This window comes from Molothrus aeneus, chromosome 27, assembly GCF_037042795.1.
Source record: "Molothrus aeneus isolate 106 chromosome 27, BPBGC_Maene_1.0, whole genome shotgun sequence".
NCBI lineage: Eukaryota > Metazoa > Chordata > Aves > Passeriformes > Icteridae > Molothrus > Molothrus aeneus.
In genome coordinates this window covers 1,390,014-1,401,485 of record NC_089672.1, presented here as the reverse complement: position 1 = coordinate 1,401,485, position 11,472 = coordinate 1,390,014, and the positions used below count along the sequence as shown (strand labels likewise).

At 52.7% G+C, this 11,472-nt stretch overlaps 1 protein-coding gene across 1 annotated transcript in view; it reads right to left on the bottom strand.

Moving 5' to 3' along the window:
* Nucleotides 1-2,648: 2,648 nt before the first annotated feature.
* Nucleotides 2,649-11,472, bottom strand: part of ONECUT3 (one cut homeobox 3) — a 35,443-nt gene continuing 26,619 nt past the window's right edge. Inside the window, exon 2 of the mRNA XM_066566177.1 lies at nt 2,649-10,573. Within this exon, the coding sequence (XP_066422274.1) occupies nt 10,281-10,573 (293 nt within the window). The 3' untranslated portion in view covers nt 2,649-10,280. The remainder of the gene's footprint in view (nt 10,574-11,472) is intronic.

Sequence of the window (11,472 nt, the reverse complement as noted above, 5' to 3'; positions counted from 1 at the left end):
CAGTCTGTGTGTGAGGGACAGTCTGTGTGCTGGGGACAGCCTGTGTGTGAGGGACAGTCTGTGTGTGAGGGACAGTCTGTGTGCTGGGGACAGCCTGTGTGTGAGGGACAGCCTGTGTGTGAGGGACAGCCAGGACAGTCTGTGTGTGAGGGACAGTCTGTGTGTGAGGGACAGTCTGCGTGCTGGGGACACTCTGTGTGCCAGGGCCACCCCCAGCACCGCCCCGGGTGCCCTGTGCCCCCAGGGGACCCCAGCTGTGCCCTCGGTGTAGCTGCCCCTTGGTGTAGCTGCCCCACCCTGCTGGGCCGGGGCACTCCTGCCTGGTCCCTCCTGCCAGGGGACACCTTCAGTCCTGTCTGGTGGCTTTGCAGAGGGGCTGGCCCAGCCTGGGGGGCTCCTGCTGTGGCACCGTGACCCCCACAGTGGGAGCACATGGCTTTGTAGAGATGTATGGCTGTGACAGCCACTGAGCACTGCCACCAGGCTCCCTGATTGCTGCCACCAGGCTCCCTGATTGCTGCCACCAGCTGCCCATTGCCACCAGGCTCCCTGATTGCTGCCACCAGGCTCCCTGACTGCTGCCACCAGCTGCCCTTTGCCACCAGGCTCACTGACCATTGTCACCAGGCTCCCTGATCTCTGTCACCAGGCTCACTGCCCATTGCCACCAGGCTCACTGACCATTGTCACCAGGCTCCCTGATCACTGCCACCAGGCTCACTGCCCGCTGCCACCAGGCTCCCTGCCCACTGCCACCAGGCTCCCTGCCCGCTGTCCCCAGGCTCTCTGATGTCTGTCACCAGGCTCTGCCTGCTGTCACCAGGCTCTGCCTGCTGTCACCAGGCTGGCCCTCACCCTGTGACCCCTGGCTGGCAGCCCAGCCCCCTTCACTCTGCTGAGCCCTCAGAGCCTCTGGTGTGAGGCTGATCCCAGCCCAGGCTGCACCCACAAAGGCAGTGCTGCCGGCCCAGACTCATTAATTAACTCTGGATTAATTAACTGCCCCCATGGAGAGCAGCAGGGGGGCTGGGGAGTGCAGGCCCTCAGCCCTGCTCGTTCCCACCCACTGGGGACTGAGCTGCAGTGGCTGCAGGTAGAACCTTGTTTTGTGCTCTCCACCAAGGGCTGGTGTCAGTCCTGTGGTTTTTCTGTCAGGTCACAGAATCCTGGAGTGGTTTGGGTGGTGTTGGATTATGGTTTTTTTATTTAGAGATGGGGTAACTGAGAGATGTTTTAAAAATTTTTATTCTATTTTTAGTCTCATGAGAAGAGTGAGACAATACAGATGTTATAATTTATGCTATCACTATCAGAAGCTGACTGTTTCTTACTTACAATATATTATAAATCTTTCTTGGTTTATCAGATTTTGCAACACTGTGTTGTAAATGCTTTAAAGCCAATAATCTAAATTACTCCTTGTGGGTTTTATTACAATGCATCTTTCATAGTTCTATTTCTTTAAACTATCTAGTCTTGTTTTTAAGGCCATCTTTTGAAACTTGTTTCTAGGTCTATTTTTCTCTTAACAATGCCTGTCCTATTCCGTGGCATTTCTAAGTCAGCATTTCTTATCTCAAAGTTTGCATACAGGTGCCCACTATTTTCTACAAATTTATTTCCCACATTGTGATGCCTTAAAGCTCATCCCATTCCACCCTCTGCCATGGGCAGGGTCACCTCCACCAGCCCAGGTGGCTCAGACTCGAGCAATGTAACTTTAAAATATCTCCTAATATCTGGAGAGGCAGCCAGGTATGATTGATTGATTGATTGATTGATTGATTTTTCTTCTCCAGCCAGACCAGCCTGGCTCCTGCAGCCTCCTTGTCCCTCCCCACCACTCCCAGCTCTTGCCTTTGCTGTCCCTGCACAAGGGGCAGTGTCCTCTGTGTGCCCTGCCCCGTGTCCACTCCCCCAGCTCTGGTGTCCCCACCTTTGGGGACAGTTTATGCTCACAGGCTCTGCAAAGTCCCAGAAGCACTTCTGGGGGGGATGTGGAGAAGTTCTGCCTGCTGGGCACAGGGGACACAGTCCCACAGAGCCAGGGCCACCAGCAGTGCCTGCTGGAGAAGTTGTGTGTGAACAAATGACTGGTGACCAGGTCACCCTTTTTATGGGTTTTGGCTTTTAATCAAAAAGACTTTTTAGCTTTTCTCTCCTCTCCTGGAAACCTCTGCTGTGCCACGAAGGGTGAAAGCAGCACTGAAAGGTCCCATGGTCCCTCTGTCTGTGCCAGCAGTGCTCATGCCATGGCAAAAAGCACAGTAGGAAAATAAATTTGGGTCAAAAGATGCACAATTAAATCATCCACGGAGGCTTGGCCCTGCCTGAGGCACACATGGTTCCATGGGTTTGTTTTACAAGTGCTTTGGCCTCATCTGCACCGGGTTTGTGAGAATTAAAGTGTTTCCCTTGGGTTCTGGCCAGAAGGGATTGGATGGTGCCAAGAAATAAAAATCTTTCCTCTGGGAAAGCTCTCACTGCTGCAATTGCCAGGTGGAAAAGAGGGGGAGAAACTTTCCCCAGTGTCCTGGGCATGGTCCCTGAAGCTCCCAGGCCAGGTTTGAGAGAGGAGTGAGGTGGTGAAAGGGGGCAGGGGAGGGGAGTGACCCCCTCACCACCACAGGACACCACACACTCCAGGGTGAATGACTAGAAAATAATTTATTGAAGAAACAGAAAGCTGCAGAAATACAACACAGTCATGACCAGTAGAGGATGAACAAATAGAGATTAATTTTTTCTCTCTTTTAAAACATGTTGACAGGCTGGAGTTAAGTTTCCTGATAACTTCCCCTGCGTGAGTCATTGCAAAGAACAAGGAACAAACTCCAGAGCACACAGCACAGTTTGGATAAAGTGCCTGACACATAAGACTCTTTTTTATTTTATTTTTTTTCTTTTTTAAAGTTTGTAAATAGCTTAAACAAATATAGTTGCAAGACACAGAGGAGTAACAATTGCATTTCGCTGTAGAACAAAACTTATCCCATGAGAGTAACAATGAAGCAGCAGCAAAAAAAAAAAAAAATTAATTAAATTAGAAGGAAAAAGTCATTTAAAAACTCAGAGATGTGGCCCTCAGACTGCATGGGACGAGGACAAGCCTCACCTATTGCTATACAGAAAAATGAGCAACGTTTTCTGGAGGAGGCTGGGCTGGCAGAGCCGAGGCTGTGGGTTCTCCCTGGCCAGGCTGGATTCTGTCTGACTCCTTTGTTTCCTTTAGAAATCAAAGAGCAAAAATACAAAGAAACCAAACCAACACAGGCCCAAATTTTGTTCTTTGCATTTTTAATTTCCTCTCTTTAAAGACACCAGACAAAGACGTGAGAGGAAGTGGGTTCCTTGTGGCAGCTCCTGCAGTCCAGCCCCATGGCTGGGTGTCCTCTGAGACAAGGGAAAGGAGCCAGCTCCGTGCTGGGGACACGTGGTGGTGACAGGGACAGGCAAACAGGGCAGTGACAACCCCAGGGTGAGGTAAAGAGGAGCTCCAAGTCTCCCCCACCCAGACTTGGGATGTTCAGCAAAAAGGGTGAACGGTGAATTTTTGGCAAAGCCATTTCTCTCACTCTGTGCTGATGTCCTACCTGCCCAGCTGATGTTAGAGCAGGGAAAGTTTGGCTCTGGTGGGGTAAAAATGTTTAGAACTGACCCCAGGAGGCTCCTGCTTTCCTGGCAGGATGGGGATGGTGCTGCCCCACTGCTGGCACCGGGGTTTCAAAGTATAAAAGCCATCGTTGGAAAACTTCCACTCCAGGAAGAACTGGGGCATCACAGGTCATGGAATCACCCAAATCCCTGAAAACTTCCACAGTTCAAGCAGGAGACACTGGTCAGGATGAACCAGTAGGTTCTAGTGGGAGATCCCAGGTCTCCTCCTCTTCCTCACTGCCCTCCATCACCCTCAGAGGTGTTCTCAGGGCCCTGTTTTCACTCCTGCTCCCCACAGCACAAAAATGCCCTTTGGGTGCAACCCTGGTCAAGAGAATTGTCTTTAGGACAGAGCTTGGATTGTCATTACCTGCAGGGAAAAAAAATCTTTGGTATCGTGGCAAGTTGCTCCTGAAGGCATTTTGGTGGTGTGGGCAGCAGGCAGGGCCAGGTCCAGGGTGGGCTCAGCTGAGCCAGAGTCCTGGTGGGCCAAAGGACAGGGAACAGGACTCAGAGCTTGGCTTCTCCAGGGCTTCCCAAGCCATCACTCCCAGGATGGAATCCAGCTGGTCTCTTAAGCTCCAAGGACTTGTGACTGGGGCTCTGTCCAAACCTTCTTGCAGTTGTGATTGGGGTCTTGGTTGTCAAGCTTCTCCTGGTGGAAAAGGTCTTGGAGGAGGAAATGGGGCGTGGTGGGGATGCTGAGGACAGAAGGGTTGGTCAGCACATGAGTGGGGCTGCTGGAACCAACATCATCTCCTAAAAGCCAGGTCCTTGGTTCTGTGGGTCTTCCACCAGCACCTGGTGCTGAGCATCTCGGTGCTGGCACCAGACAAAGGCTGCAGACTGAAAAACACCTTCCTTGGCTTGTGGGAGCCACTTTGGTGGGGCTTGAAGGAGCTGAGATCTCTTTCTTCATGGTGAGCTTCACCTCGAATGGTGAAGAGGCTGGGAAGGGCTGAGGAAGCAGCAGTTTCAGGGAAATGCTCTGGGAATGGCACCACTGCCTCCTCCAGGTCCCCATCACCCTCCTGGTCCCCAAAGATGTGGCTTCTCAATGCTCCTGTCTGTGAGCAGGGAGAGGAGGAGGAGCAGGGGGAGGAAGGAGCCCCTCAGGGGTGGACTCTGGGCATTTCAGAGAGCTCCAAAGCCTTTCCAAAGTGCCCTGAGGCCATCTGGTGGGTTGGGATCCTCCAGGGGCTCTTCCACTGCCCGGACTCTTCCTCTTCCACCAGGGCAGTGTCTGCACAGAGTGAGGGCCAGGCTGGTGGCAGGGACAGAGTGCTGGCTGTGCCTCGGACCCAAACCACATTCCTGAGGACAAAGACCCCAGAAATGGGTCACCCCAACCCATGCCTGCTCCAGCTGGGCCTTGATGCATCTCCAGCACCTCTTTCTGTGCAGGGACAGGGCTGTCAGGGCGTCCCAAGGATGGGATTTGGGAGCATCACCTGGAGAGGTCTCGCCCTGAGGGGAGTTTTGGGGTGCCCAGGGTTGTTTCCCTTGTCTCAGAAGACACGAGGAGCCCCATGGTTTTGCCAGCTCAGGTCATGGTGGCAGCTGATTGTCTCTCCTCCTCTTGGCTGCACTTGGGATTAGACCCACAGAGCTGGAAAAGCAAAAAAAACCAAACCCAAACCCCACAATTTCCCCTCCAAACAAACAGAAAACAAAGCAGAGCGAGGAGCCAGACCTCAGGGGGAGGCAGGAGGGACGGGTGGGCACGGCAGGCTCCCGTGCCCCAGATTCCCTTACCCTGTTTGCTGGGCACGGGGCCAGGCTGTGCCCCCCACCCTGCCCTGCCCGGGGCTGCCCTGAGCAGCCCCCTCCTCCCCCTGTGGCTGCCAAGGGATTTCCAGGGTGAGGAAAGGAAGAAAAGAGGTGAAGGAAGAAACTGAGGGGATAAATGATGACATTCCCGTGGTTGTGAGCTGGAACAGAACCATGATCCATGCAGAGAAATCTTCATCAACCAAAAATTCGTGGACAAAAAAAGCAGTTTGTCCCCTCCCGCTCCCACCCGACCACCCCTCCCCAATAATTATTACATTACTTCAAGAAAGAGTATATTTTTTTCATGCATAAATCAAATTCTCATCTTGTCTTTTTTTTTCTTTTTTTTTTGTCTTCTTTAAATTACATTTGAACACAGAACACATATAATAAATACTCTCATACGACATGACTCAGAGAAAAGTAACACATCTGAACGCAAAGGTATCGTCATCATTATTAGTTTTTCTTTTTTTTTCTTTTTTTTTTTAAAAGGACTTGTTTAAATATGAAATCTGTAAACTCCAAGGGTCCTTTTTTTTTAATCTTTCTCTCTCTTTCTCTCTCTCTCTCTCTTTCTCTCTCTTTTTTTTTTTAAATCGTGAAACTATCCAGCTTTCATTTCCTTAACATTCAATATGTCTCCCATTGAACGCATCAAAGAAATAAGAACATGCCGTCTTCTGCAAAATTATAATTTAACAGTATAAAGCTTCAAGTCACAAATTCCAAAAACTAGCTAAGTAATTTTTTTTTTTATCACATAAACTATACATTAAATATTTTGAGGTATTTCAGAGAACATTGTCAAAGGCTTGTAAGGTCTGTGCTGGGTGGCAATGAAGGCTTTCTCCTGCATAGAGAACATCTTTGGTATCACAAGCCAGGTGGGGACTGGGGACAAGGAGGGTGGCGTGGCCAGGAGGGCGGGCAAGCCCTGGCCAAGGCAATCGTGTGGAGGTGGGCAGGGGGGACAGGGAGGTGACAGGGAGGTGACAGGGCCCTCTCAGGCTGCCCAGCAGGATGGGGAACCCCCATGGGGTTGCTCTCACCAGGGGCATTGGAATCCTGGAATATCTTGGATTGGAAGGGACCCCCTCCAAGGATCACCAAGTCCAGCTCCTGGTCCTGCACGGGACAACCCCAAGAATCACAGCAGGGGCGGCCCTGGGCAAGTTTGGTCCAACTCAAAGGAGTCGCCTTGGCTGGAGCCTGACCCAGGCAGGTACAATTCAACCCAAGTTTGCCCTAAACTGGGCATTCTGGAGATTGCTGGGGAGCTCTGGCAGGTCCCCCTCCTGCCTTCTGCTGAAGCCAAGGGGCAGAATGGAGCAAACCTGGCTGCACAGGTCCTCCCCAGTGAGCCAAAAACGCCCCTCTGGGGACTGGGAAACAGCTCCTGCTGGAAGGATTCACTGCTCCAACCCCTTCCCTACGGGAAGAGTTTGGAGAAAGCTCAGGGTGAAGCTTCCACTGCTCCTGCCTTCATCTTTCCAGACAGAAATGCCATGAACTGTGCTACCAAAAGCAAGAACCGAAGCTCAAATCTGAGCTGAGTGAGGCAAAAACACCCAAATCTGAGGAAACTCAACTTTGTCACCTCATGGGGAAACTCAACTTCATCACCTCATGAGGAAACTCAACTTTGTCACCTCGTGGGCTTCTGCAGGGTCCAGCACTGAGGCTGGAGAAGGTAATGGAGCAAAGCCCTTCCCTGGGAGCAGCATCTCTGGACACCAGATCTGTGCTCCTGGGGCAGGAGGGGCTGCATGGAGGGACCCTGGGGACAGCTTGGGGGACACAGGGACATCTGGGAGTGGGGACACGCTGGGGAACCAGCACCTTTCCCTCAGCCAGGGGGATGTTTTCTCTTCAATTAGGACAAGGGTTGGTTTTTCGTTCCTTCATCCCAACACCCAGAGGCTACGGGAGCCCTGGGACTCTGTCCCTGTGGAGAGCTGAGGTCACACTGAGTTTTGGGGTCAAAGCAGAGGAGCAAAGAAATGGCCACACACCTTTGGTACAGGAAAAAGGCACTCATCTACCACGCTGCCATCCCGGGGCTGCTCACTCGCCTCCTCCCTCGCTCTCTGGGGCCTCAGGGCAGGGCTGGGGCTGGGGCTGGGGCTGGGGCTGGCCAGGGGCTCTCTGGGCCAGCCTGGCCACGGGGAGCAGGGAAAGTGGCGATTCCAGCACAGACCAGACAAGGCAACAAAATCTTTGGTATCAGACGTGATTTTCAAATCACAAAAATTGAAAACTCAAGTGAGGTAGCCTTTAGTCTTGGGTTCTCACTAGAAATGTCTTTGCATCCTTGAGGGCCTGTGGCATTTACTCTTTTTTTTTTTTCTTTTCTTTTTTTTTTTCTTTTTCTTTCTTTTCCTCTTTTCCCCTTTTTTTGTTTTTTTTTTTCTTTTTTTTTCCTGTTGTGTTTTTCACTTCCCAAACCAAGGCCCCCTTCCTGGCTTTGCAGCCCTTGAATACTACTCGATGGGGTTCAGGAATCCACCACCATCATCACCACGTCACGACAAGACGAAGAAACAACATTAGGGGAAAAAATCAGTGGCGGGGAGCGGGGTCCTGGGGGGGGATGAGATTCCCATTAGGTTTTGGGTTCTGGTTGGCAAAACACGCTGTGGCACCTGCCCCTTCCCGCTCTGCCCTCTCTCCATCCCTCTCTCCCACCCTCTGTCCAGCAATATTGGTCAGTTTGGGGTCACCGTGTCCAGCCTGACACCCCCAGCCCCTCCACCGCCCACCTACCCCAGGAGCTCTTTGGTTCAAGACGTCCTCTGACCCTGCCTGCTCAGGGCTTCGTGTGCAGGGCTTTTTTCTTTCTCTCTTCATTCTTTTGTCCTTTCTTTTCTCCTTATTTTTGGGGTGCTTGTTTTTTTGGGTTTTTTTTTTTTTGGTTTTGTATTTTTTTTTTGGTGAACACATACCCTTTTCTTTTCATTTCTTTTCTTTTTTTTTTTCCTTCTTTTCAACAAGGTGCCTTCCTGTGACACAACTGATCACTCTCAAAGTAAAGTGAATCGAAAAAACCATAGAACACAGATGGTACTTTTTACCCGCATAAATTCAAGAGTGTCCCTTTTTTTTGGTTGATGGTTGGTTTTGGAGGATTTTTTTTTCCCCAACTGATGGGGGAAGAAGGGGACCTTGCCTCCCTCTTCATCCCCAAGCCTCTCCCAGCCCTTCCCTGTCCCCAGGGGCACCTCCTGCTCCTCCCGAGGACACCCCGGGCTGCAAGGAGCCCTCGGGGGGCTGGGAGAGGGCTGATTGTAAGGGTTTGGCCTCGTGATTGCTTTTTTATATGGCACAAGTCACCATCGAGAGCTCGGAGGAAACGATCCCTTTGAAGCTAAGTACCATTGCTCCAGAAATTCGCGTTTAAGGCAGGTTGTTAATTGGCACAAAAAAAAAAAAATCTGGTGTCTTTTTGGTAAGTTGCCGGTCTTTGTTGAGCTTGTTTGGTTGTGGTTTCTGTTGTTATTCCTTTTTTTGGGAGGGGGGAGGGTTGGTTTTTTTTCCCTTTCAATCTCGTAGGGGAGTTTTCCCCTTCTCACACCCAGGGCTGGATTTCGCCACCAGATCCCTCGGATTTTTCTTTTCCCACCGTGCACCGACGTTGGCTCCCAGGAGGGAAAGTTTTTTTGGTTGTCGTTGTCGTTGCTGTTGTTGCGTTTTTGGTTTTGTAATTTCTTTGGTAACAGAGATGAAGAGGAGGGATGGGAGGGGGCAAGAGTGTGTGTGTCGAGGGGTGGATGGGGCAAGAGGCAAAGCCAACAAATCTGCTTGGTCTGTATCCATTCCTCAGCCGAAAAGTGAACCAGAAATCCAGAGGTGAAAGGTGGAGCCAGTCACCAGGAAAGATCAGATCCTTCGCTCCGAGTCTCTCCTCCCGTCTCCTCTCCAACAATTGTTATTTTAAATACCCGATTTCTGTAGCTAAAATGTGCTTCTCTGACCTGCTGGGGCAGCGGGGGTCCCCTGGGGAGGGGGTGCTCGGGTCCGTGGAGGCAGGAGGGGACTCCTTCACCATGGAGCTTCTCCGGGAGGGATCTGGGACAGGAGGGCTCTCGTGGGTGGGGGGCTGTGGGGGGCCTGGGGTGTGGGTGCTCCTGGGGGTGCCCGGGGGGATCAGAGGAAGATGCCCATAGAGGGAATGGGGGGTACAGGGGTGTCCTCAGCCAAGTTTCCAAAACCCTCAAGGGATGGAAGTGCCACGTGGTGATGGCACAGAGGGTCTGGCTGCCTTGGGGAACCCACTGCACCTGAGCAGGGGAAATCCTCCAGCAATCAGAGACCTGGCAGAGCCCGGGAGCCCTCCAGGCACGCCAGGAGAACTTCCCCTGCTCAGTCCTCAGGTCTGGCCCTGGTGCAGTGGGGCTGTGCCAGAGCCCAGCCTGTGACCCCACCTCTACCCCTCCCCTGTGGGAGCCACAAGGATGGCTGTGACAGAGATCGGGGCGAGAGGTCAGGATGGGCCCCTCTCCCCAAAAACCTTCATGGGCAGGGGGAAACGAGGCTCTGTGATCCCCAAGGACCAGGGATGCTTCCTTCCAAACAGAGCCCTGCTCCTCCCTCCATCCCACAGGTTTCCTCTGAGCCCTCCTGGGGATGGAACTGACCTGGTCACAAACCCTGCTCCAGGAGGTGGCAGCAGGAGGTGGCAGCAGGAGGTGGCTCCAGGCCCACCTCCATGGCTGACACCCAGCTGAGGGTTTGCAGGCTACCAAACCCACCCCAAAAGCACCCACCCCACTCAGGCCACGCGTGTGAGTCTGGGGTTGGCTTTGTCATGAGGGGGACACCCAGGAAGGGGCAGGGAGGGCTGGGGGACATCATGCTTTGGAGAAAGTGCTTGTAGACGACGAGGGGACGCCGGGGTTGGCGCCGGGCTCCTCCTGCCAGCGGTTCATGCAGCGCCGGCGGGCGTTCATGAAGAAGTTGCTGACGGTGTTGAGCTCCAGGCCCAGCTGCTGGGAGATGGTCATCTGCATCTCCTTGGATGGGCGCTTGTTCTCCTTGAAGATGGCGATCAGGGTGCGGCGCTGCAGGTCCGTGAAGACCAAGCGCTGCTTCTTGGGCTGCAGGCTCCGGTCCTTCTGCTGCTCCTGCTCCTTGCGCTTGCAGGCTGGACACGTTCAAAAGAGAGAACAGGGCTGTTAATTTGGGCTCCCCCACCCTGGCTTGCTTGCAAAATCCAGGCTGCCTCCCAAAATCCAGGCCCTTCCCGCCAGGAATTCGCTGGCTTGTGTACCACCGCCCCCTCCTCTTCCTCCCTGAGCCTGCTGAGAAGGGACAATGGCCTCTTGTGGCACCAGGGTGACAAAAGCCTGGGGGAAGGCCAGGGAAAGTCTCAGCATCTCCAGCTGACCCTGGGCTAGAGACTGAGGACTGCTCTGTTCCCAGACTGGCTATGGGGATTCAGCCCTGAATTCTGGGGGTTATCCTTCGGCCTCCCTCAGCATGGTCTCACTCCTCATCACCCCTGGGGATGTCCCTGGAGGACTCAGGGAACCAGGAAGACTCAGGTGTCTCCTGGCCACCACATCCAGCAGCCAGCTCGGAAATGCAGGGACAGGGACATTATGGAAAGGTCACTCTGCAGCCTTAATCCCACAGCATCAGCTTGGAAGGACCTATCATGGATCCACCTGCTCTGGGAAGGGTTCACTGGAGGCTCCAGGAAATTCTGTCTCCCCCGTGTGCCTTTGCTACCAGATCCTCAGGCACATTTGTCAGCATTGAATTAAAAGCTTTCCCTACAGGTTTGGCAGGAGGCAAAGGTCAGCACAGAGGGGCTGCCACAGGGGGGAAGCCAGGAAAGCCCCCCTGACCCCAGCACTCTGCATGGGGGCAGAGAGGGAAGTGAGTAAAATAAATAAATATATGAATTTTAATTGTGGGGATCTCAAGCACACTGTTGATGGAAGGGGTGGGACAAGGGGACCTTTGCTATGATATTTTCTTTGAAAACTATAAAATGGTGGAGGTGGCTGATCCAGTCCCAGCTCAAAACAGGGCCAACCC